The following is a 26459-nucleotide window of genomic DNA, read 5'->3' on the forward strand; positions in this document are numbered from 1 at the left end:
TGGAAGGACTGATGCTGAAGCTGAAGCTGAAGCTGAAGCTCCAATACTTTGGCCGCCTGATGCAAAGAGCCAACTCATTGGAAAAGACCTTGATGCTGGAAAGATAAAAGGCAGGAGAAGAAGGGGCGAGAGAGGATGAGATGATTGGACAGCATCACCGATTCAAAGGACATGAGTTTGAGCAAGCTCCGAGAGATCGTGAAGGACAGGGAAGCCTGGCGAGCTGTAGTCCATGGGGTCACAAAGAGTTGGACACAACTTGACTAACAACAACAAATTCCGATTTCACAGGATTAAAAGAATATGGTTAATTTTTTATTATTTTTGGTTATGCTGGGTCTTTGTTGCTGCATGCAGGCTTTCACTAGTTGCAGTAGTGGGTAGGAGGCTACTCTTCCTTGTAGTGGCTTCTCTTCTTCTGGAGCACAGGCTCTAGTAAAATAGGCTTCAGTAGTTGTGGCTCACGGGTTTAGTTACTCTAACGCCTGTGGAATCCTCCTCAACCAAAGATTAAACCCATGCCCCCTGCATTGACAGGCTGATTCTTATCCACGGTACCATCAGGGAAGACCAGAATATGGTTAACTATTGAAAACAAGCAGTTCAGTGCTCACTTTCTTATAGGAGGTGCTCGATAAACGTCACTCTCCAGTCCTCTAAAACACGCCCTTTGACGGTCATGGTTTCTGTATCTAAGAGGGTCTCCGGTGTGCATCCACTAACGCTGGGCCCAGCATGGAATGCACCCCTGTAGTAACATCGGCCACGCCTAGAGCCGCGAGGTTCCAGGAGGTACTGGGAGAGGTCCGGCGCCGGGCTAGCCCACCAGGGGGTACCGCCCGAGCCGCGCCAGAGGGACTGCAGAATGACAGCTCACGCAGTCCTTCTCAGAGCCCAAGACTTCCCTCTGGTTTATCACACTGTCTCTCCGGCGCAGCGTCCAGGGTTCCGCCCAGAAGGGGCTACGCGATCCCTCTGTAGTCGCGAGCGCGCCGGCGCCTGTCACCGGAAGAGGCGGGTGACGTCACGAGGGACTACGCGTTGCGCTGGAGGCGGGAGTTGACAGGCGGTCTCTGGCTGAATCTCCGCGGCTCCGGGACCGTGGAAGAGGCTCCGAAGGGCGGCCGAGATGCCCAGCCCCCAGCGGGTCAGTCAGCTCCTGGATCTGTGAGTCCGCCCCGGCCTGCCTTCGTCTCGCCCCGCCCCGGCACAGCCCGCGCCCGCCACCCGTCACGGCACCCCATCCCCGCCCCCTTCCTGCACCCCATCCCCGCCCCCTTCCTGCCTCCCATCGAGGAGGTCCACAGGCTGTTTCTGCTCCTGGGTCCGTGATTTGTCCTATCCTGGCTGAGAAAAATCGTGCCAAGTGGGTCGCCCGGCAGGCTTGCCCCTCTGTCCCCCGATAGGTGTCCGAACTCAGCCTTGACAGCTCCTCGCCCAGGCGATTCCTGGCAGTGGCCTGTCTCTGGCGGGAGCTAAAAGCCTTAGTAAAACAAAACAAAACACTGGATGGGGCTCTCAAAAGCCTTCAGCAGAGTTACACCCAGTTGCTGTAATGGGGATAATTATTGATTCTTTGACGCAGCGCTTAAATCCCTGATTGCGCTTGCTGGGTTCAGCACCCGGGTCTACCATTCTCCAGCTGTATGACTATGGGAGAGTAGCTTAACCTTACAAAGTTGGTATAATAACAGCTACCTGTCTCATGGCGTTATGTGCTGTGCTTAGTCGCTCAGTCGTGTCTGACTCTACGACCACATGGACTATAGCCAGCCAGGCTCCTCTGTCCATGGGGATTTTCTATGCCTGTAAAATATTCGTATCAAGTTAAGGTCTCTGAAATTTCTTTTACTACTAGGCAGTCTTCTAAGGATTTAGGTTTAAATTTACTCCTCCCTGTAACGCTATGGCATGTAACTGCCTAGTATTAAAAGAAATTTCAGAGAGCTTAACTTGATATGAATATTTTATAGGCATGTCATTATAGGATGGCTTATAAAGTGAGCATAAGGAAGTTCTTTAACCTTTGCAATGGTTTAGGACATTAGGAGTTTACAGATGGTAGGAGATTGGTTTAAAGTGATTACTTTAGGCTATTTTAAGAAGACGATTTAAGTTGATTGTCAGAGGCATTTACAAGAAATAAGTTTCACTTATGTTCATGATATAAACTAGATTTGGTTTTGCTTATGTGACTTAACTGGTTTGGTCACCTTGAGGGATTTTTCAAGCCTCATCTCGATTTATTTTATTTAAAAAAATCCCCAACTTTCAGTCATTCTCTCAGCAAGCTAAGAGTGAACCAATCTAGTGTTACTCTCACTACTCCTTCAGTGTAGGCATTGGGATGGATGGTTTTGTAACTGCCCTTACCGGCAGTTGCACAGTCACCCTGGACACTGGCAGTAGGATCTCTGTGTTCTTCCAGTTGTCTAACACTAATGGATAACATTTGATGTGTGAGTAGCCACTGAAGACATTTAGAACTCTAGAGAGGATACAATGCGTTAAGGAGGCTAAGATGATGACTATCAGGAGAATAATAGCCAGGTATTGAAAAGGATTCTCCAGAGCAGAGATTTCCAACTAAATAATCAAGAGAAGTGTGTGTGTGTTAAGTCACCTAAGTCATGTCTGACTCTTTGCGACCCTATGGACTGTAGCCTGCCAGGGTCCACTGTACATGGAATTCTCCAGGCAAGAATACTGGAGTGGGTTGGCGTTTCCTTTTTCAGGAGATCTTCCTGATCCAGGGATTGAACCCGTATTTCAGAAGTGTTGCCAATTTGTTGAAAGATTGGCATCTAGTCTTTCAGATCTATTTGGTATATTAACATAGAAACTTTTTTTTTTTAAACTAGTTATGCTGTTAACGAATCACAAGTCCATGTGCCCAGTGAGGGCCATCAATACTAAAACATTAGAGTTTGAAACAGAGATTTATTACAGACTCATACAAGGAGATGGGTGGTTCATGCCCTAAGAACCCCAAAGTTACTGAAAGCTCTCAGCAAGCCCCTTTAAAAGTAAAAGGTGAGGGGGGACGGGGGTGTGGTTAGTTGTTACAAACATTTTGTGTAAGATCCTTTGCTCTTGAGGTCAGGTGATGGTCAGGTAACATTCCTGTAAATCTCCACCAAATGAATGTTATTCTGTGTCTTGACAAGAAAGGGCAGGATCCCAAAGCACAGCTTTCACCCTCCAAGAGCCCAGGAGGCAGATCTCAGTTGGCAGTTTTCTCAGGGCCAGGTTCCCACATCCTGCCCAGATGTCATCTCTGAGGGAGCCAGGCACTCAACCCCACTGACCCTCAGTCTCCTCAAGCCACCTAGATGGGGAGACCAGGTTCAAGGCCTGGGCCAAGGCTAGTGGAGGGCCTTACTAAGGGCTCTGGAGCCCTATAGAATAACACAGTTCTTAGTGTGTTCCCTGGGCACTCCAGCTCACCTGCTGGCCTACGACTAAGTGAGCTGGAGGGCCTCCTTTCAGGAGAAGGCCTGAATCTGCCTCTTACCTCACTATTCACCTAATGACCACCACACCAATGACCTTTGGGTAAATCACTTCCCTAATGGTCCCTCACTGACAGTTACTTGTGGACAGGGCCCACTGGGGCACTGAGCAATGACTGAGCAAGACCTGTTGCCTAGTAACAGAGTGCAGAGTAGTGAGGCACAGCAATGGCTGCCTGCTAAGGGCTGTGCTCATCTTGCTGTCTTACAATAGTACATGTACCTCCATCTTGGGTAGTTAGGGTGTCTAAGGCTATGCAGTTGTCTAAAACAACTCCGGCTAAAGAATTTCTAGATTCTTGCTGTGATTATAGAGTTTTTCAGAGGATAAGGTCTCTCTTAGTGAGATTTAAGTGCAATTTTTTGTTGGTGTCTTTTCCAATAAACTGAGTCTCTAGATTTTAATATATGAGGCATTGTCTTGTTTAAGAAGCAGACCACAGAAAGCTTTATGGAGCTGGTGGAAATAAGCCTTTTAGTATTACATTAATGTCTTATAGTACTGAACTATGTCATGGTTACTTAGGATGGGATTAACATGAAGATGCCTTATTTTAGGAAGTGGTATGATAGGTAAGCTCCCATGTAAGTAAGCTTCTATATGGTATAAGCAATCAGTTAGTTAATAAGTATTACTGTGGAAACAAACGAAAGGCAAAGATTAAAGATTAGTTGGAGCAAAGTATAAGTGTAGTTGTTGAGTCTAGAGAGCAGCCAGTCAAGAAAATTTTTGGAGCTGAGCTTAGATTTTTAGATGGTGGAATGAAGATGGCAGTTTTAAACTGATAGATTTTCCTGGTTTGCGGTTTGAATGTCAGTGATGATGTCATCAGGTGTTCTGAAGTAAGTATGAAGGTTGTTTTTTTGTCTATGCATGATCCATTGTGGTGAATTCTCTGAAGTCTATATTAAGACCTATAGCTTTATCTTGTAGGGTTTGAGGAAAAGAACAGTTTTAGTTTTAATTTCAAGTCAGAAGGGTGGGAGAAAGTTGAAAATATTAGTTTGGAGAGTTGTAATCAGATTTTAGAGAAAACCGCAAGAGTTCAGGATCCAGTCCAGTTTACAGTTAGAAAAAAAAAACCCAAAGAAAATAAGCAGGACTAGAATTTGATTATGGGTATGCCAAAGTTTTCTGTTTAAACATAATTTTTCTTTCTATAGTCACTTTTACCAAAGTAATTTGTTTGTAAAATAAGTCTAGTCTCTTTAAACCTGACTTGTTATTTACATAAGTACAGCAAGAATAGATTTTATGTGCATTCTCAACTATGATATTCCAATCAAAGCTTTGGTAATATCCAAGGGCTTTTATTGACTCTATAGAGTTAACTTTAGGAACTTCTCTGGTGGTCCAGTGGTTAAGAATCCACCTTCCAATACAGTGGACCCAGATCCAATCCCTGGTAAGGAAGTAAGATCCCACGGGCCCTAGGGCAAATAAGCCCCCATGTACCACCACTGTGGAGCCTGCTATCTCTGGAGCCTGTGTGGCAACAAAAGATCCCTCATGCCAACAAAAGATCCCTCGTGCAACAACTAAGACCTGTCACAGCCAAAAACAAACAAACATATATATATATATATATATATATATATTTTAAAGTCAACTTTAGATACTTAAAACTGACTTAACAAGGAAACTCAGGTTACATCTTTAAAAGCCTCTTTTTGCTAAGAAGCCAAGTGAAGGACTTAGCAGTTATGTCCTATTACAGGGAAAACAAATTCTTATTGAATTTATGCAAATATCTATTGCCATGAAAATAGGAATAGTCAATAACAGGGTTTTTAAAATTTGTTTTAATTCTGAAGGAATCAGATAAGGAGAGAAAGAAAAATGTTTCATTTTTATTTATAGAAGTATACCAAATTGTAGGTTTAGATAATTTAGAAGGAGAGGGAAAAAAAGATTTTTAAATCTGGAAAACAAGCATTAAATAACAACAATGTTTCAAGAAATGTCATAAAAGTTAATTATTTTCATCAGTTCATTTGGGCCCTTGGCATTAATCTTTATTTTCCCTAATCTTGGGTTAGCAGTTTTATGAATTAAGCAGTTTCTCCATTAGAGTTCTAGAAATTCTTACTCAGTTTACTGGTATGATCATAAAGTTATCAGAAAGCTATATTCTAGAGTACTTGTCAGGGTCCTTTCTGTGACTCTCCACAAAGACAAAGCATTCTGGCCTATCAGTTCAGTTCAGTCGCTCAGTCGTGTCCGACTCTTTGCGACCCCATGATTCGCAGCACGCCAGGCCTCCCTGTCCATCACCAACTCCCGGAGTTCACCCAGACTCATGTGCATCGAGTCGGTGATGGCATCCAGCCATCTCATCCTCTGTCGTCCCCTTCTCCTCGTGCCCCCAATCCCTCCCAGCATCAGGGTCTTTTCCAGTGAGTCAGCTCTTTGCATGAGGTGGCCAAAGTACTGGAGTTTCAGCCTCAGCATCAGTCCTTCCAGTGAACACCCACGGCTGATCTCCTTTAGAATGGACTGGTTGGACTTCCTTGCAGTCCAAGGGACTCTCAAGAATCTTCTCCAACACAGTTCAAAAGCATCAATTCTTTGGTGCTCAGCTTTCTTCACATCCATACATGACGATCCAACTCTCGCATCCATACATGACCACTGGAAAAACCATAGCCTTGACTAGACGGACCTTTGTTGGCAAAGTAATATCTCTGCTTTTGAATATGCCATCTAGGTTGGTCATAACTTTCCTTCCAAGGAGTGTCTTTTAATTTCATGGCTGCAGTCACCATCTGCAGTGATTTTGGACCCCCCAAAATAAAGTGTGACACTCTTTCCACTGTTTCCCCATCTATTTCTCATGAAGCGATAGGACCAGATGCCATGATCTTCGTTTTCTGAATGTTGAGCTTTAAGCCAACTTTTTCACTCTCCTCTTTCACTTTCATCAAGAGGCTTTTTAGTTCCTCTTTACTTTCTGCCATAAGGGTGGTGTCATCTGCATAACAGGTTATTGATATTTCTCCTGGAAATCTTGATTCCAGCTTGTGCTTCATCCAGCCCAGTGTTTCTCATGATGTATTCTGCATATAAGTTAAATAAGCAGGGTGACAATATACAGCCTTGACGTACTCCTTTTCCTATTTGGAACCAGTCTGTTGTTCTGGCCTATAGTTGATTGCAAATGCTTTCCAAGAAGAATTAAGAGTAGAACAATAACTCTCTGTGAATGACAAAGAGAGTCATTTTAAGTCATTTTAAGTAGCCATGGTTAAAGACCTGATGAGAGTTCCCTATTTAAAAAAGTGATAAAATTGTCAGATAAATTCAGTTATTTCTATGACATACAATATTTTAAGATGACTGAGAACATTATACTAGGATGGGTCAGATTTCTAAGAATTTCGTGTAATTTCTGGAACACATATTAATAACATTTTGCTGTTGTTCAGTCACTCAGTTGTGTCTGACTCTGCAACCCATGGTCTGTAGCACACCAGGCTTCCCTGTCCATCAGCCATTCCTGGAGCTTGCTCAAACTCTTGTCCATCGAGCCGGTGATGGCATCCAACCATCTAATCCTCTGTTGTCCCCTTCTCCTCCCACCTTCAATCTTTCCCAGCATCAGGGTCTTTTCCAATGAGTTGACTCTGCATCAGGTGGCCAAACTATTGGAGCTACAGCTTCAGCATCAGTCCTTACAATGAATAATCAGGATTGGTTTCCTTTAGGATTGACTGGTTTGATCTCCTTGCAGTCCAAGGGATTCTCAAGAGTCTTCTCCAACCCCACAGTTCAAAAGCATCAATTCTTCTGTGCTCAGCCTTCTTTATGGTCCAACTCTCACATCCCATACATGACTACTGGAAAAACCATAGCTTTGATTAGACGGACCTTTGTCAGCAAAGTAATGTCTCTGCTTTTGAGTATGCTGTTTAGGTTGGTCATACCTTTTCTTCCAAGGAGCAAGTGTCTTTTAATTTTATGGTGGGAGTCATCATGTGCAGTGATTGTGGATCCCCAAAAAATAAAGTCTCACTGTTTCCATTGTTTCCCCATCTACTTGCCATGAAGTGATGGGATCAGATACCATGGTCTTAGTTTTTTGAATGTTGAGTTTTAAACCAAGTTTTTCACTCTCCTCTTTTATTTTCATCAAGAGGCTCTTTAGAGAACCCCATGGACCCCATGAACAGTATGAAAATTCAGACAAAAATTAGTGTAAAATAAATAATTTTTTTCTTTGTAAAACCAAAAAACCTTACCTTTTGTAATGTTGCAAAGGTTCAGTTTTCCTAACTAATTACAGACCTGATAAAGATAACATGAAGCATAGGAAATTATTTTGCTAAGACACAGAATCTTTATTTTTTTTACTATAAATTTATTTATTTTAATTGGAGGCTAATTACTTTACAATATTGTATTGGTTTTGCCATACATCGACATGAATCCACCATAGGTATACATGTGTTCCCCATCCTGAACCCCCTTCCCACCTCCCTCCCCATACCATCCCTCTGGGTCATCCCAATGCACCAGCCCCAAGCATCCTGTATCATGCATTGAACCTGGACTGGTGATTCGTTTCACATATGATATTATACATGTTTCAATGCCATTCTCCCAAATCATCCCACCCTTGCCCTGTCCCACAGAATTCAAAAGACTGTTCTATACATCTGTGTCTCTGTTGCTGTCTTGCATACAGGGTTATCGTTACCATCTTTCTAAATTCCATATATACGTTAGTATACTGTATTGGTGTTTTTCTTTCTGGCTTACTTCACTCTGTATAATAGGCTCCAGTTTCATCCACCTCCTTAGAACTGATTCAAATGTATTCTTTTTAACGGCTGAGTAATACTCCATTGTGTATATGTACCACAGCTTTCTTATCCATTCATCTGCTGATAGACATCTAGGTTGCTTCCATGTCTTGGCTATTATAAACAGTGCTGTGGTGAACATTGGGGTACACGTGTCTCTTTCAGTTCTGGTTTCCTCAGTGTGTATGCCCAGCAGTGGGATTGCTGGGTCATAATGCAGTTCTATTTGCAGTTTTTTAAGGAATCTCCACACTGTTCTCCATAGAGGCTGTACTAGTTTGCATTCCCACCAACAGTGTAATAGGGTTCCCTTTTCTCCACACCCTCTCCAGCATTTATTGCTAGTAGACTTTTGGATCACAGCCATTCTGACTGGCGTGAAATGGTACCTCATTGTGGTTTTGATTTGCATTTCTCTGATAATGAGTGATGTTGAACATCTTTTCATGTGTTTGTTAGCCATCTGTATGTCTTCTTTGGAGAAATGTCTGTTTAGTTCGTTGGCCCATTTTTTGACTATGTCATTTATTTTTCTGGAATTGAGCTGAAGGAGTTGCTTGTATATTTTTGAGATTAGTTGTTTATCAGTTGCTTCATTTGCTATTATTTTCTCCCATTCTGAAGGCTGTCTTTTCACCTTGCTTATAGTTTTCTTTGTTGTGCAGAAGCTTTTAATTTTAATGAGGTTCCATTTGTTTATTTTTGCTTTTATTTCCAATATTCTGGGAGGTGGGTCATAGAGGATCCTGCTGTGGTTTATGTCAGAGAGTGTTTTGCCTATGTTCTCCTCTAGGAGTTTTATAGTTTCTGGTCTTATGTTTAGATCTTTAATCCATTTTGAGTTTTTGTGTATGGTGTTAGGTAGTGTTCTAGTTTCATTCTTTTACAAGTGGTTGACCAGCTTTCCCAGCACCACTTGTTAAAGAGATTGTCTTTTCTCCATTGTATATTCTTGCCTCCTTTGTCAAAGATAAGATGTCCATAGGTGCATGGATTTATCTCTGGGCTTTCTATTTTGTTCCATTGATCTATATGTCTGTCTTTGTGCCAGTACCATACTGTCTTGATGACTGTGGCTTTGTAGTAGAGCCTGAAGTCAGGCAGGTTGATTCTTCCAGTTCCATTCTTCTTTCTCAAGATTGCTTTGGCTATTCGAGGTTCTTTTTTATTTCCATACAAATTGTGGAGTTATTTGTTAGCTCTGTGAAAAATACCATTGGTAGCTTGATAGGGATTGCATTGAATCTATAGATTGCTTTGGGTAGTATACTCATTTTCACTATATTGATTCTTCCGATCCATGAACATGGCATATTTCTTCATCTATTAGTGTCCTCTTTGATTTCTTTCACCAGTGTTTTATAGTTTTCTATATATAGGTCTTTAGTTTCTTTAGGTCGATATATTCCTAAGTATTCTTTTCGTTGCAATGGTGAATGGAATTGTTTCCTTAATTTCTCTTTCTATTTTCTCATTATTATTGTTTAGGAATGCAAGGGATTTCTGTGTGTTGATTTTATATCCTGAAACTTTACTATATTCATTGATTAGTTCTAGTAATTTTCTGGTGGAGTCTTTAGGGTTTTCTATGTAGAGGATCATGTCATCTGCAAACGGTGAGAGTTTTACTTCTTCTTTTCCAATTTGGATTCCTTTTATTTCTTTCTCTGCCCTGATTGCTATGGCCAAAACTTCCAAAACTATGTTGAATAGTAGTGGTGAAAGTGGGCACTCTTGTCTTGTTCCTGACTTTAGGGGAAATGCTTTCAATTTTTCACCATTGAGGATAATGTTTGTTGTGGGTTTGTCATATATAGCTTTTATTATGTTGAGGTATGTTCCTTCTATTCCTGCTTTCTGGAGAGTTTTTATCATAAATGATGTTGAATTTTGTCAAAGGCTTTCTCTGCATCTATTGAGATAATCATATGGCTTTCATTTTTCAGTTTGTTAATGTGGTGTATTACACTGATTGATTTGCGGATATTGAAGAATCCTTGCATCCTTGGGATAAAGCCCACTTGGTCATGGTGTATGATCTTTTTAATGTGTTGTTGGATTCTGATTGCTAGAATTTTGTTAAGGATTTTTGCATCTATGTTCATCAGTGATATTGGCCTGTAGTTTTCTTTTTTTGTGGCATCTTTGTCAGATTTTGGTATTAGGGTGATGGTGGCCTCATAGAATGAGTTTGGAAGTTTACCTTCCTCTGCAATTTTCTGGAAGAGTTTGAGGAGGATAGGTGTTAGCTCTTCTCGAAATTTTTGGTAGAATTCAGCTGTGAAGCCATCTGGACCTGGGCTTTTGTTTGCTGGAAGATTTCTGATTACAGTCTCAATTTCCGTGCTTGTGATGGGTCTGTTAAGATTTTCTATTTCTTCCTGGTTCAGTTTTGGAAAGTTGTACTTTTCTAAGAATTTGTCCATTTCTTCCAAGTTGTCCATTTTATTGGCATATAATTGCTGATAGTAGTCTCTTACAATCCTTTGTATTTCTGTGTTGTCTGTTGTGATCTCTCCATTTTCATTTCTAATTTTATTGATTTGATTTTTCTCCCTTTGTTTCTTGATGGGTCTGGCTAATGGTTTGTCAATTTTATTTATCCTTTCAAAGAACCAGCTTTTGGCTTTGTTGATTTTTGCTGTGGTCTTTTTTGTTTCTTTTGCATTTATTTCTGCACTAATTTTTAAGATTTCTTTCCTTCTGCTAACTCTGGGGTTCTCCATTTCTTTTTTTTTTCTAGTTGCTTTAGGTGTAGAATTAGGTTATTTATTTGACTTTTTTCTTGTTTCTTGAGGTATGCCTGTATTGCTATGAACCTTCCCCTTAGCACTGGTTTTACAGTGTCCCACAGGTTTTGGGTTGTTGTGTTTTCATTTTCATTCATTTCTATGCATATTTTGATTTCTTTTTTTATTTCTTCTGTGATTTGTTGGTTATTCAGTAGCATGTTGTTCAGCCTCCATATATTGGAATTTTTAATAGTTTTTCTCCTGTAATTGAGATCTAATCTTACTGCATCATGGTCAGAAAAGATGCTTGGAATGATTTCAGTTTTTTTGAATTTACCAAGGCTAGATTATGGCCCAGGATGTGATCTATCCTGGAGAAGGTTCTGTGTGCACTTGAGAAAAAGGTGAAATTCATTGTTTTGGGGTGAAATGGCCTATAGATATCAATTGTATCATTTAAAGTTTGTGTTTCCTTGTTAATTTTCTGTTTAATTGATCTATCCATAGGTGTGAGTGGGGTTATTAAAGTCTCCCACTATTATTGTGTTATTGTTAATTTCCCCTTTCATACTTGTTAGCATTTATCTTACATATTGTGGTGCTCCTATGTTGAGTGCATATATATTTATAATTGTTATATCTTATTTTTGGATTGATCCTTTGATCATTATGTGGTGTCCTTTGTCTCTTTTCACAGCCTTTGTTTTAAAGTCTATTTTCTCTGATATGAGTATTGCTACTCCTGTTTTCTTTTCGTCTCTATTTGCATGGAATATATTTTTCCAGCCCTTCACTTGCAGTCTGTATGTGTCCCCTGTTTTGAGGTGGGTCTCTTATAGACAACATATATAGGGGTCTTGTTTTTGTGTCCATTCAGCCAGTCTTTGTCTTTTGGTTGGGGCTCAACCCATTTAAGTTTAAGGTAATTATTGATAAGTATGATCCCGTTGCCATTTACTTTATTGTTTTGGGTTTGAGTTTATACATGCTTTTTGTGTTTCCTGTCTAGAGAAGATCCTTTAGCATTTGTTGGAGAGCTGGTTTGGTGGTGCTGATGAATTCTCTCAGTTTTTGCTTGTCTGTAAAGCTTTTGATTTCTCCTTCATATTTGAATGAGATCCTTGCTGGGTACAGTAATCTGGGCTGTAGTTTATTTTCTTTCATCACTGTAAGTATGTCCTGCCATTGCCTCCTGGCCTGAAGAGTTTCTATTGAAAGATCAGCTCTTATCCTTATGGGAATCCCCTGTGTGTTTTTTGTTGTTTTTCCCTTGCTGCTTTTAATATTTGTTCTTTGTGTTTGATCTTTGTTAATTTGATTAATATGTGTCTTGGGGTGTTTCACCTTGGGTTTATCCTGTTTGGGACTCTCTGGGTTTCTTGGACTTGGGTGATTATTTCCTTCCCCATTTTAGGGAAGTTTTCAACTATTATCTCCTCAAGTATTTTCTCATGGTCTTTCTTTTTGTCTTCTTCTGGGACTCCTATGATTTGAATGTTGGGGCATTTAACACTGTCCTGGAGGTCTCTGAGATTGTCCTCATTTCTTTTAATTTGGTTTTCTTTTTTCCTTTCTGATTCATTTATTTCTACTATTCTATCTTCTACTTCACTAATCCTATCTTCTGCCTCCGTTATTCTACTGTTTGTTCCCTCCAGAGTGTTTTTTATCTCATTTATTGCATTATTCATTATATACTGACTCTTTTTTATTTCTTCTAGGTCCTTGTTAAACCTTTCTTGCATCTTCTCAATCCTTGTCTCCAGACTATTTATCTGTGATTCTATTTTGGTTTCAAGATTTTGGATCATTTTCACTATCATTATTCGGAATTATTTATCAGGTAGATTCCCTATCTTTTCCTCTTCTGTTTGGTTTGGTGGGCATTTATCCTGTTTCTTTACCTGCTTGGTATTCCTTTGTCTGTTCATCCTGTTTATATTGCTGTTTGTGGGATGGCCTTTCTGTATTCTGGCGGTGTGTGGAGTTCTCTTTATTGTGGAGTTTCCTCACTGCATGTGGCTTATCAAGGTTTCCTGATTAGGGAAGCTTGTGTTGGTGTTCTGGTGGGTGGAGCTGGATTTCTTCTCTCTGGAGTGCAATGAAGTGTCCAGTAATGACTTATGAGATGTCAGTGTGTTTGGAGTGACTTTGGGCAGCCTGTATATTGAAGCTCAGGGCTGTGTTCCTGTGTTGCTGGAGAATTTGCATGGTATGTCTTGCTCTGGAACTTGTTGGCCCTTGGGTGGTACTTGGTTTCAGTGTAGGTGTGGAGGCATTTGATGAGCTCCTGTCAATTTATATTCCCTGGAATCAGGAGTTCTCTGATGTTCTCAGGATTTGGACTTAAGCCTCCTGCTTCTGGTTTTCAGTCTTATTTTTACAGTAACCTCTAGACTTCTCCATCTATACAGCACCCTTGATAAGACATCTACGTTAAAGATGAAAAGTTTCTCCACAGTGAGGGACACCCAGAGAGCTTCCCAGAGTTACATGGAGAAGAGAAGAAGGAGGAGGGAGATAGAGGTGACCAGGATGAGATGAGGTGGAATCCAAAGATGAGAGAGCAAGCTAGCCAGTAATCACTTCCTTATGTGTGCTCCACAGTCTGGACCACTCAGAGATGTTCATGGAGTTATACAGAGAAGAGAAGAGGGAGGAAGGAGACAGGTGGCCAGGAGGATAAAGGAGGGAATCAAAAGAAGAGAGACAGATCCAGCCAGTAATCAGTTCCCTAAGTGTTCTCCACTGTCTGGAACACACACAGAGATTCACAGAGTTGGGTAGAGAAGAGAAGGGGGAGGGAGGAGATAGAGGCGACCTGGTGGAGAAAAAGGAGAGTCCAAAGGGGGAGAGAGCAGTCAAACCAGTAATCTCGCTCCCAAGTAAAAATGGGTACTGAAGATTGGGTTCTTAAAGGTACAAAATTGATAACAAATACCAAAAAGCAAAGATTAAAAATCTAGAGTAGAGGTTGGATTTTCAAAAATACAATATTAAAGGAAAGAAAAAAAGGAAAAAAAAGTCACAAAAATTATAAATATATATATATATATATGAAGTTTGCTTTAAAAAATAGGGTCTCTCTCTTTTTTTTTTGGCGAAGTAATAGTAGGGTATAAAAATGAAAATTAAAGGAGTAATAGAGGACTTAAAAATTTTTTAAATAATGATAGTAAAAATATATCTAGGACTTTCTCTGGTGGTGTTGTGGGCAGTGTGGGGTCAGTTCATTTTTGGCTAGTTCCTTGATCCAGCTTATATTTCTCAAGATCTATAGGCCCCTTCCTATGTAGTCGGTACTAACTACAGGGTTGTAATCTATTGCACCTGTCACTTCCAAGACAGTTCCCTCTGTTTTAGCTTCTTCTGTTTGCAGGTCTCTTCAGTGTCTGATTTCCTCCCTGACACAGGGGGCCGTGGTGGACACTTTTTTAGGCTCACTTGTTCGGTCACACTGTGGGGAGGGAGGGACGCTGCAAACAAATAACACTGGCGTGTGCTCACAATGTCTCAGCCACACTGGGCCTGCCCCCGCTCATGGCGCGTGTGCCCTCCCTGCCCACACTGTTCAGGCTCTAGGTTGCTCCACTGGGAAACATCCAAGGCCAGCCCTGGGCTGCATGCACCTCCCAGGTCTAAGCTGCTCAGGTTCACGCGCTGGGGTAGTCCTTAGAGGCACAGACTTGGTTGGGCTTGCGTTTTGTGCCCTTCCCAGGTCCGAGCAGCTCAGGTGATGAGGTGTTTAGCGAGCACAGTCGCTGTGACTTATCACCTCCCCCATCCCTGCCGCTGGGTTTTCCAGAGGTACAACCGGCACACCTTCTCAGGTGGATGTTGAAATCCAGAACCCCAAAAAGTCTTAGTTAGCAAAGAAGCCTGCTTGCAGTTTTGTAGATAATGTCTCTCTGGGGCTGTGATTGCCCCCTTCCAGCTCTGGCTGCTGGTCACCAAAGGGGGGTGGTCTGCAGCCAGCTGTCTCTGTTCAGTCCTTTGTTCTGTGAGTGGGCCTGACAGTGTGTTACATTAGGGCTTTCGCATGGTAGGTATCCCACAGTCTGGTTTGCTCGCCCAAGTTAGTTCCCTCAGATTGCCCTCAGGGCATTCAGGCCCGGTCCTTACTCTAAGCAATGCAGCCCGCACCTCCCTGCCCAGCCTCTGCTTGCTAGTGGTGGGTGCAGGCATCTGCGCTGCTTCTCTACTGGGGGAGTTACCATTGGGCACGTGATCTGTGGGTTTTAATTATTTATTTATTTTTCCTCCCAGTTATGTTGCCCTCTGTGGTTCCAAGGTTCGCCACAGACTCGGCAGTGAGAGTGTTTCCTGGTGTTTGGAAACTTCTCTCTTTTTAAGACTCCCTTCCCGGGACGGAGCTCCCATCCCTACCTCTTTTGTCTCTCTTTTTGTCTTTTATATTTTTTCCTACCTCCTTTCAAAGACAGTAGGTGCCTGATATCCTCTGCCGGCATTCAGAAGTTGTTTTGTGGAGTTCACTCAGCGTTTAAATATTCTTTTGATAAATTTGTTGGGGAGAAAGTGGTCTCCCCATCCTGTTCCTCCACCATCTTAGGACTGCCCCCCAGAATCTTTAGTTTCTAGATAGATTACACAAAAGGTAAAGAAAAACCTTTTATAATATTAAGAGTAGATCAGTAATCTACTTTTTAACACAGGGGGCAGGGTACCTCCAATTTGTATCAGTTTATTACTGAGCTCATTTTAAAAACTCTTATAAGTAAATCTATTTAAGTTTAGCTAAATTCCACCTTTCAACATAAAATTTATAAACAAGCAACTTTCTATATTCATTTAGACTTTGTATTAGTCCTTTTGCTCATTTTGGAGTAATCAGTAATTTTACTTTACAAAGTTACTATATAAAATTACTCCCTTTCTTTCCATAACAAAAACACAACCTGTATTCTTTACATATTCTTTCCTGATAGCTCAGTTTGTAAAGAATCCACCTGTGATGGGGAGACCCCAGTTCAATTCCTGGGTCAGGAAGATGCCCTGGAGAAGGGATAGGCTACCTACTCCAGTCTTTTGGGGCTTCCCTGGTGGCTCCATTGGTAAAGAATCTGCCTGCAGTACAGGAGACCTGGGTTTGATTTCTTGGTCAGGAAGATCCCCTGGAGAAGGAAGCAGCTACCCACTCCAGTCTGGCCTGGAGAATTCCATGGACGGAGGAGCCTGGCAGGCCACCATCGGTGGGGTCTCAAAGAGTTGGACACAACTGATCGACTTTCACTTTCATATAGAAATACATCCCATTTCTCTCTCATATCTTGTATACAAAGTTGTTTTCTTTCATTTTTGTTTCTAGTATTTATTTTTATATATGATTATTAAATTTAACTTTTATTAACATTTATTTTCCAGTGGAAACTCAGAAGTATGCAGTTGTTGAACTGTCTATCATATAGCAGCATCCTGTAGTAGATTAGGAACTTCATGAATACATAATTACAAAACATATTTTTAGAGACTTTTTTTTTTACAGTACAACTTTTTCTCACAGTTTCATTAAGAAATAATTGCCATGCAGCACTGTGTAAGTTTGAAATATACTGCATAATGACTTGACTGACATATACAGTAAGTTCAGTGAATTATCTGTCATCTTATATAGATACAAAATAAAATAGAAAAAAAAAGATTTTTCTCATGATGAGAACTCTTAGGAATTATTCTCATAACAACTTTTATGTGTGACATACAGTGTTAATTGTATTTGCCATGTTGTACATTCCATCCCTAGCACCTATTTGTCCTATAACTGCAAGTTTGTACCTTAAAGATTAATGCCTTCATTCAATTCTCCCTGCTTCTGGTAATCACAAATCTGATATCTTTCTATAAATTTGTTTTTTGTTTTTAAAGTATACTTGTCCTACAACACTGTATTAGTTCCTGTTACACAAAATAGTGATTCAGTATTTCTACACATTTCAAAGTAATAACCACAATAAATCTAGTTATAATATCTCACCATATAAAGATATTTTATAGTTATTGATTATATTTTATATACTATGTATTTCATACCCATGACTCATTTATTTTTAAACTAGAGGTTTATACCTCTTAATCCCCCTCATCTATTTCTTCCTCACCCCATCCCCTCCCCTCTGGCAGCCATCTGTTTGTTCTCTATATCTGTAGCTATATCTGTTTTGTTATGTTCAGTTTTGTCTTTTAGATTTCATATATAAGTGAAATTGCATAGTATTTATCTTTGTCTGACTTGTCTCACTTAAGCATCATGCCTTCTAGGCCCATTCATATTGTCGCAAATGGCTATATTTCATTCTTTTTAATGGCTGAGTAATAGTCCATTTTGTAATATATATCACATTTTTATCCATTCATCTCTTGATGAGTGCTTAGGTTGCATCCATATCTTTATTATAAGTAATGCTGCATTGAACGTAGTGTAGTATATATCTTTTTAGTTTTTGTTTTCTAAAGATAAATACTTAAGAGTGGGAACCACATGGTGGTTCTATTTTTAACATTTTGAGGAATCTCCATACTGTTTTCTATAGTGGCTGCACCAATTTACATTCTCACCAGCAGTGCACAGGGCTTCCCTTTTCTTCACATCCTTGTCAACACTTGTTACTTCTCTTTTTGATAATGTCCATTCTAACAGGTGTGAGTTGATATCTCATGGTTTTGATTTGTATTTCCTTGATGATTAGTGAAATGATCATCTCTTCAGGTGCCTCTTGGCCATCTGTGTGTCTTCTTTAGAAATGTATCTATTCCGGTCCTCTGCTCATTTTGTAAGTTGTTTGTTTTTTAATGTTGAGATGTGTGAATTCTTTGTATATTTTGGATATTAACCCCTTATCAGTTATATTGTTTGCAAATATCTTTATATTCACTAGGTGGCCTTTTGTTTTGTTGATAGTTTCCTTCACTCTGCAAAACCTTTTTAGTTTAATTTAGTCTCATTTGTTTATGTTTGCTTTTGTTTCCCTTGCCTGAGGAGAAATAACCCTACAAGTATTGCTAGGACCAGTGTCAGAGAGCTTAACTACCTATGTTTTTATTCTAGGATTTTTATGGTTTCAGGCCTTTCATTGAAGTCTTTAACCCAGTTTGAGTTTATTTTTACATATGATATGAGAAATGTTCTAATTTTATTTCTTTAAATGTAACTGTTCAATTTTCCCAGGAATGCTTATTGAAGAGAGTCTTTTCCTCATTGTATGTTCTTGCCCCTATGTCATAGTTTAACTGACCAAAAATGTTTATTTCTGGACTTTGTATTCTGCTCCATTTAACCTAATGTGTCTGCTTTTGTGCCAGTACAATACTGTTTTGATTTCTGTAGCTTTGTAGTATAGTATGAAATCAGGAAGCATGATGCTTCCATCTGTGTCCTTCTTACTCAAGGTTGTTTTGGCTGTTGAGGGGTCTTTTGTGTTTCCATACAGATTGTCAGATTATTTTTTCTAGTTCTCTGTAAAATGCCAGTGGTGTTTTGATAGGAATTGCATAGAATCTGTAGATGGCCTTGAGTAGTATGATCATTGCAACAATATTAATTCTTTCAGTTCATGAAAACAGTATATCTTTTCATCTATTTGTATCATCTTCAATTTCTTTCATCAGTGCTTTATAGTTTTCTAAGTACAGATCTTTTACCTCCTTAGTTATATTTATTCCTAGGTATTTTATTCTTTTTGATGTAGTTGAACATGGGATTGTTTTTTTTAATTCCTCTGTCTGATAGTTCATTGTTAATATACAGAAATGCAGCAGATTTCTGTATATCGTATCCTACAAGTTTACTGAATTCACTGATCAAATATGGTGTTTTAGATGGTGGTGTTGGGATTTTCTATGTGTAGTACCATGTCATCTGCAAACAGTGATGGTTTTAATTCTTCCCTTCTTATGTTGATTCCTTTTATTTCTTTTTCTTTTCTGATTGCTGTGGCTCGGACTTACAATACTACATTGAATAGAATTGGTGAGAGTGGTATCCTTGTCTCGTTCCTTGTCTTAGAGGAATTGCCTTCAACTTTTCACTGTTGAATATGATTGTTAGATGTGGGCTTGTCATATATGGCCTTTATTATGTCATGGTACATTACTTCTATACCAACTTTGTTGAGAGTTTTTATCATAAATAGATGTTGAATTTTGTCAAAAGTTTTTATACATTTATTGAGATGATGATATTTTTCTTCAGTATGTTAATGTGGTATAACTCATTGATTTCTTTGTGGATATTGAACTATTCAAGGATGAGATTGATTCATCCCATCCCTGATGACTCTTTTAATGTACTATTGAATTCAGCTTGCTAATATTTTGATGAGGATTTTCACATTTATGTTCATCAGTGATGTTGGCCTGTAATTTTCTTTTTTGTGATATTTTTGTCTGGTTTGGGTATCAGATTGATGATATTCACTCACAGAATGAGTTTGGAAGTGTTCCTTGGTCTGCAATTTTTTGGATTTATTTGGGAGAAACAAATAAACTTGTTAACTTTTTTCCTAAATTTATGGTAGAATTCACTTATAAAGCCATCTGGTCCTGAAGTTTTGTTTGTTGGGAGATTTTTAAATTACTGATTCAATTTAATTCAGATTCATAACTGGCCTGTTCACATTTTCTATTGTGTAATTTTTTCAATCTGCAAGAGGCATGTTTATTACTCAACCTCAGTAGAGACTTCTCCAGTTGTCGAGTGGTTAAGAATCTGCCTCCCAATTCAGGGGAGTTGAGTTCAATCCCTCGTTGGGAAACTAAGATTCCATGTGCTGCAGGGAAATTAATCTTGCAGACCACAACTAGAGAGAAGCCCTCACACTGCAATGAAGAGCCTTTGTGCCACCAGCAAGATCCCAAGTATTGCAACTAAGATCCAACATAACTAAAAATAAAATAATAATAATAAATATTTTTTAAAAATTAAAAAATAAAGCAATTGTAAAAATTAAAAAGCCAAGAGTAGGTAAAAATTAATGTTTCAGTATATTATCATATTTAGAATTGGTCTAGAAAAGCTATGATAGGTAATGAATATCCATCATTTAATTTAACTTAGTATAAACTTTTATCTTACATCTATTTAATCTACTTGTTTTTAATAAGTATGCTTGGCCTTAAACATTAAACAGCTAATAATCATCTTATATTGTTTTTCTTGCTGACAAATTTTATAGCATAGAAATAGCACAAACTTCTTTGACTATTACCTTGGTAGAAATGGTTGTGTGTTCACATTATATTTAATATTGACAACCCTGAGGACAAGCCTGTTTTATTAAACTGACACATTTAAGTTGGCTTTTATTTAGCAAAGTTTATTCCAGATAATACAAACTTGAAAAACATGTGGGTTAGTCTCTATAATTTACATAAGTGCTTATTTTCCTTTAAGTAGATTAAATAGAGCTTTTTAAAAATTTTCACATAACATACATGAATTTGTGTATGCATGCATCTATATGCATAAATAGACACAGATCATATAACTTTCATTTTAAAAATTTAGCCATGCATCAGGTACAATAGTATAAAGCTTTTTTAAAAAAAATAGCTGAATCCAAATTGTTTCTGACAGATGGAATAAATTAAGGTTACCTGCTTATGGCCAGAGTTTTACCAAAATTTTTCTGTCTGTGTGCTGTAATGATTCTTTTAAGGAAGCTATTTTTGGGGTCATTTTGTCTTTTAGAAGTTTTTGCCTACCATTGTCTCTGAGAAGTTTGGGATATTCTTTTTTTAAGGGTGTCACTAAGATGGACTATCATATCTAAATTAAAGATTCCCCAAAGTGGCTACTGTGAATCCAGTTATCCTTCATAAAGTTCACCTATTTTTTCAAAAAGTCTCAAGATATTGGTCTGTGATTTGGACCAGGTAGAACCCATCTTCACCTTAGATTCTCTAGGACATCTTAACTCTGAAGGGTACGGTTTTTGAACAGCTATTCTGAAACCAGGGGATTACTCCTCCCAACCCCCCACTTTTTGAACAGGGTTGGGTACTTACCAAAAAGTTTCAGTAACAGTTCTTAGTAAAATTGGAGAGCTCAACACAAAAGGTAGTGATGCTTGGATCCAAGAGAGATTTACCATGAAACTCCATGGTCAGTGAGAAAATAGTGAGCATAATGAACTCTATTAGTACTGGTACTTGTTTACTCACTACGCCCTTGACTAATTAGGGGTTGTCTATAGGTCCCACTTCTGACACCAAAAACTGTCAGAAGAAAATAAAGAGAGATTTATTTGTTATGAATATTTTTTTGAATGGGGAAGAAGCTATTCATGAACAGAGACTTCAACTGAAAGTGGTTAGAAGTTCAGAGTTATGTAGTTACAGGATGATTTATAAAGTGAGAATGAGGAAGTCATTTAACATTTACAATGATTGGCTATTACAGTGGAAGTTTACAGATGACAGGAATTTGGTTAAAAATGTTTATCTTATACTATTTTGGAAGATGATTTAAGTTTTACCTATTGTTATCAGAAGCATATATAAGAAATAGTCTAAGTTAACTTTTGCTTAAGTTCATGAAATAATCTAGAGTTTCACTTATGTAGCCTAGCTGGTTTTGTTTTCTTGGAGGATTTGCAAGCTTAGTTTCCATTTTATTTTAACACTAGCAAGTAATATATCAGAGAAGGTGATGGCACCCCACTCCAGTACTCTTGCCTGGAAAATCCCATGGGCGGAGGAGCCTGGTAGGCTGCAGTCCATGGGGTCACTAAGAATCAAACAGGACTGAGCGACTTCACTTTCACTTTTCACTTTCATGCATTGGAGAAGGAAATGACAATCCAGTGTTCTTGCCTGGAGAATCCCAGGGACAGGGGTGCCTGGTGGGCTGCCGTCTATGGGGTCGCACAGAGTCGGACACGACTGAAGCGACTTAAACAGCAGTAGCAGCAGCAAGAAATATATACTAAATGCTAGTTATTGTTACTATTAATTATTTTACACCAGAAATTGTGCTGGAAATTGCAGTTATAAAGGAAATTGTTTATCTCCAGGAGCTTTCAGTCTATTAATATTGCCACAAAAAAAGTTAAGATTGAGAAGAACAATTGCTTTAATCTACCAAATGCCTTCTAAAAGAGTAGGATTTGACATTTATGTTATATCTCATAAACTTCTGGCCCTCAGTCCACAGTCACTTTTCATAAAAGAAAAATCTATTGATTCTCCTTTATGTAGACTCAGACTTGCATAGAGTCCTGAATAAAGTATCTTGGTTTAGTTCTTGGTATAGTTTTTATACTTCATCCAAACAGAATATCTTTACTGTCAGTAAAGACAGAGTGGTTCGGCATCTGAGAAAGCCGAGCAGCCATGGCCCATCAAAGGGTTCTTGGGGCACTTCAGAGGTTTCCCAAGGCCCATGGAGGTGGCAGAGGTCTCCTCCACCCACCAATGCCTCAGCCTTCATCCATGGCATCAGCTTCAGGCTTCACAAAAGTAAAAACAAGCCAGGAGTAAGACAAAACCAGTACAAAGAAATCCACAAGTCAAAACAGTTACAGTCAAGTTCAAGGAAAGCAAAGAACTTGATAAGCAAAAGCTACCAGAAAGATGGCAGAGTAAAAGGACATGCACTCATCTTCTTCTATGAGAACTCCAAAGTTGCAACTAATAGCTGAACAACCATTGACAGAAGAATGTTGGATCCCACCAAAAAAAGATACCGCATGTCCAGGGGCAAAGGATAAGCCCCAACAAGACAGTAGGAGGGGCGAAATCATGTTTTGAATCACACCCCATACCCACCAGAGAGCTCAGAGGGCTCAAACAAGACATTCGCACCAGGACTCAGGGACCCCACAAGAGACTGAGCCAGACCTGCCTTTGAGTGTTTGTCTCCTGTGGGGGCATGGGTCAGCAGTGGCCTCCTGTGAGGACAGGGACTCTGGCTGCAGCAGACCTGGGAGGGATGGCGTGTGAGCCCCACCATAGAACCACTGAGTTGATAACCCACAAACAGGAGAACAGTTACACCAAAGAATTTCTCACACTGTTGCAAAAGTTCTAGGGCCACAACATATTTCCCAACTGGGGATCCAGTAAAGGGACTGAGAACCCCCAGGGAATTTGACTTTGAAGGCCAGTGGGATTTGATTACAGAACTTCCACAGGACTGGGGCAACACTCTTGGAGGGCACAAACAAAACCTAGTGTGCACCAGGACCCAGAAGAAAGGAGCAGTGACCCAAATAGAGACTGAGCCAAACTTGCCTGTGAGTGTCCAGGAGTCTCTGGGGGAGACGTGGATCAACAGTGGCCGGCCATGGGGTAAGGAGCACTAAATAAAACAGTCCTGGCATAAGCCCTTTTGAAGAAGGTCACCATCCCCATACCATAGTTTGGCCTAAGACCAAACTACAGGGAGGAAACACAGCCCCACCCATCAACAGAAAATTGGATTAAAGATTTATTGAGCATAGCCCATCAGAGCAAGACCCACATTCCCCCACAGCCAGGCCTTCCCATCAGGAAGCTTCACAAGCCTCTTATCTTTATCCTTCAGAGGGCAGACAAAATGGAAACCACAATTACAGAAAACTAACCAAACTTGGATCATAGTCCTGTCTAACTCAGTGAAAGTGAGCCATGATGTGTAGGGCCACCCAAGACGGATGGGTCATGGGGGAGAATTCTGACAAGACGTGGTCCACTGGAGAAGGGAATGGCAAACTACTTCAGTATTCTTGCCTTGAGAACCCCATGAACAGTATGAAAAGGCAATAAGATATGACATGGAAAGATGAGCTCCCCAGGTCAGTAGGTGCCCAATATTCTACTGGAGAAGAGTGGAGAAATACCTCCAGAAAGAATGAAGAGGCTGAGGCAAAGTGAAAACAATGCCCAGTTTATACAATTATAATTATATGTGGAAGTGGCAAATAGATTCAAGAGATTAGATCCGGTAGATAGAGTGCCTAAAGGACTATGGATGAAGGTTTGTATCCTTGTACCAGAGGCTATGATCAAAATCATCCCCAAGAAAAAGAAATGCAAAAAGGCAAAATGGTAGTCTGAGAAGGCCTTACAAATAGCTGGGAAAAGAAGAGAATCGAAAGGCAAAGGAGAAGAGGAAAGATATATCCATCTGAATGCAGAATTTCAAAGAATAGCAAGGAGATTAAGAAAGCCTTCTTAAGTGATCAATACGAAGAAATAGAGGAAAACGATAGATTGGGAAAGACTAGAAATCTCTTCAAGAAAATTAGAGATACCAAGGGAACATTGCATGCAAAGATGGGCTCAATGAAGGAGAGAAAGAGCAAGGACTTAACAGAAGCAGAACATATTAAAAAGAGGTGGCAAAAATACACAGAAGAACTATACAAAAAAAGATCTTCATGACTCAGATAACCACGGTGGTGTGGTCGCTAACCTAGAGCCAGACATCCTGGAGTGCAAAGTCAAAAGGGCCTTAGGAAGCATTACTATGAACAAAGCTAGTGGAGGTGGTGAAATTCCAGCTGAACTATTTCAAATCCTAAAAGATGATACTGTGAAAGTGCTACACTTAATATGCAAGCAAATATGGATAACTCAGCAATGGCCATAGGACTGGAAAAGGTCAGTTTTCATTCTAATCCCAAAGGAAGGCAATGCCAAAGAATGTTCAAACTACTGCACAATTGTATTCATCTCACACACTAGCTAAGTAATGCTCAAAATTCTCCATGCTAGGCTTCAGCAGTATGTGAACTGAGAACTTCCAGATGTTCAAGCTGGATTTGGGAAAGTCAGAGGAACCAGAGATCAAACTGCCAACATCCATTGCATCATAGAAAAAGCAAGAGAATTCTAGAACATCTACTTCTGCTTCATTGACTACACTAAAGCCTTTGACTGTTTGGATCACAGCAAACTGGAAAATTCTTCAAGTGATAGGAATATCAGACCACTTTATCTGCCTCCTGAGAAATCTGTATGCAGGTCAAGAAGCAACAATTAGAACTAGACATGGACCAATGGACTGTTTCCAGTTGGGAAAGGAGTACATCAAGGCTGTATATTTTCACTTTGCTTATTTAACTTCTGTGCAGAGTGTATCATGTGAAATGCTGGGCTGGATGAAACACAAGCTAAAATCAGGATTGTTGGGAGAAATATCAGTAACCTCATATATGCAGATGATATCACCCTTATGGCAGAAAGTGAAGAGGAACTTAAAAGCCTTTTGATGAAAGTGAAAGAGGAGAGTGAAAAAGATGGCTTAAAACTCAACATTCATAGAACTAAGATCATGGCATCTGGTCCTATCACTTGATGGCTAATAGACAGAGAAACAATGGAAACAATGACAAACTTTATTTTTGGGGGCTCCAAAATCACTGCAGATGGTGACTGCAGCCATGAAATGAAAAGATGCTTGCTCCTTGGAAGAAAAGCTGTGGCCAACCTAGACAGCATATTAAAAAGTGGAGATATTCCTTTACTGACAAAGGTCAGTGTACTCTAAACTATGATTTTTCCAGTAGTCATGTATGGATGTGAAAGTTGGACTATAAAGAAAGCTGAGTGCTGAAGAATTGATGCTTTTGAACTGTGGTGTTGGAGAAGACTCTTGAGAGTCCCTTGGACAACAAAGAGATCAAACCAGTCAATCCTAAAGGAAATCAGGCCTGAATATTCATGGGAAGGATTTGTGCTGGAGCTGAAACTCCAATACTTTGGCCACCTGATTCAAAGAACAGTGAGCCTTCATTGGAAAAGACCCTGATGCTCAGAAAGATTAAAGGCAGGACGAGAGAGGATGTGATGATTGGATGGCATCACTGACTTGATGGATGTGAGTTTGAGCAAGCTCCGGGAGTTGGTGAAGGACAGGGAAGCCTGGCATGCTGCAGTCTACAGGGTCATTAATAGTTGGATACAACTTAGTGACTGAACTGAACTGAACTGAAAGACACAGTAGGTTAAGAGTAGAAGTTAGGAAAACAGACTACCTGGGTTCTATACATACACTTAATATTTACTAGTTATACAGTCTTATGCAAATGATATAACTTGTCTGAATTTCAGTTTTCTCATCTGTAAATGAAAGATCATGGTAATATTACGTGCCTTATTGAACTGCTATGAAGATTAAAAGCCAGTACATGTAAATTCCATGAAATAGTGGTTGGCACATAGTAAGTATTCATTTATATTAGTTATTAATCTTATTTCATACCTACCATGGAAAGCAGTGTAACAAGGGCTTTGTTACCTAAGGCCTGACCTTTTTTTCCTAAGATGTGACTTAGTTCCTATCTCTTAGTTCTGAACTCTATTCTAAGGTCCCTTGAGGGTTCCATGCAAATGATCCTCTGAACCTCTGTGGGCAGATTCAAGTCTTCCATCTCTTTGTATGCATCGTTTTTTATTTTTAGGAGTTACTATTCAG

At 39.7% G+C, this 26459-nt stretch overlaps 1 protein-coding gene across 2 annotated transcripts in view; it reads left to right on the forward strand.

Annotated features, from left to right (window-relative positions):
- Positions 1–283: 283 nt before the first annotated feature.
- AMN1 (antagonist of mitotic exit network 1 homolog) overlaps positions 284–26459 on the forward strand; it is a 79292-nt gene continuing 53116 nt past the window's right edge. Inside the window, exon 1 of one of the 2 annotated variants that reach the window (XM_069585447.1) lies at positions 284–1167. In XM_069585447.1, coding sequence (XP_069441548.1) covers positions 1130–1167 — 38 coding nt within the window. In that variant the 5' untranslated portion in view covers positions 284–1129. The remainder of the gene's footprint in view (positions 1168–26459) is intronic. The other variant, XM_069585448.1, reaches the window with a different exon arrangement.

This window comes from Ovis canadensis, chromosome 3 (assembly GCF_042477335.2).
Source record: "Ovis canadensis isolate MfBH-ARS-UI-01 breed Bighorn chromosome 3, ARS-UI_OviCan_v2, whole genome shotgun sequence".
In the NCBI taxonomy this organism is placed as follows: Eukaryota; Metazoa; Chordata; class Mammalia; order Artiodactyla; family Bovidae; genus Ovis; species Ovis canadensis.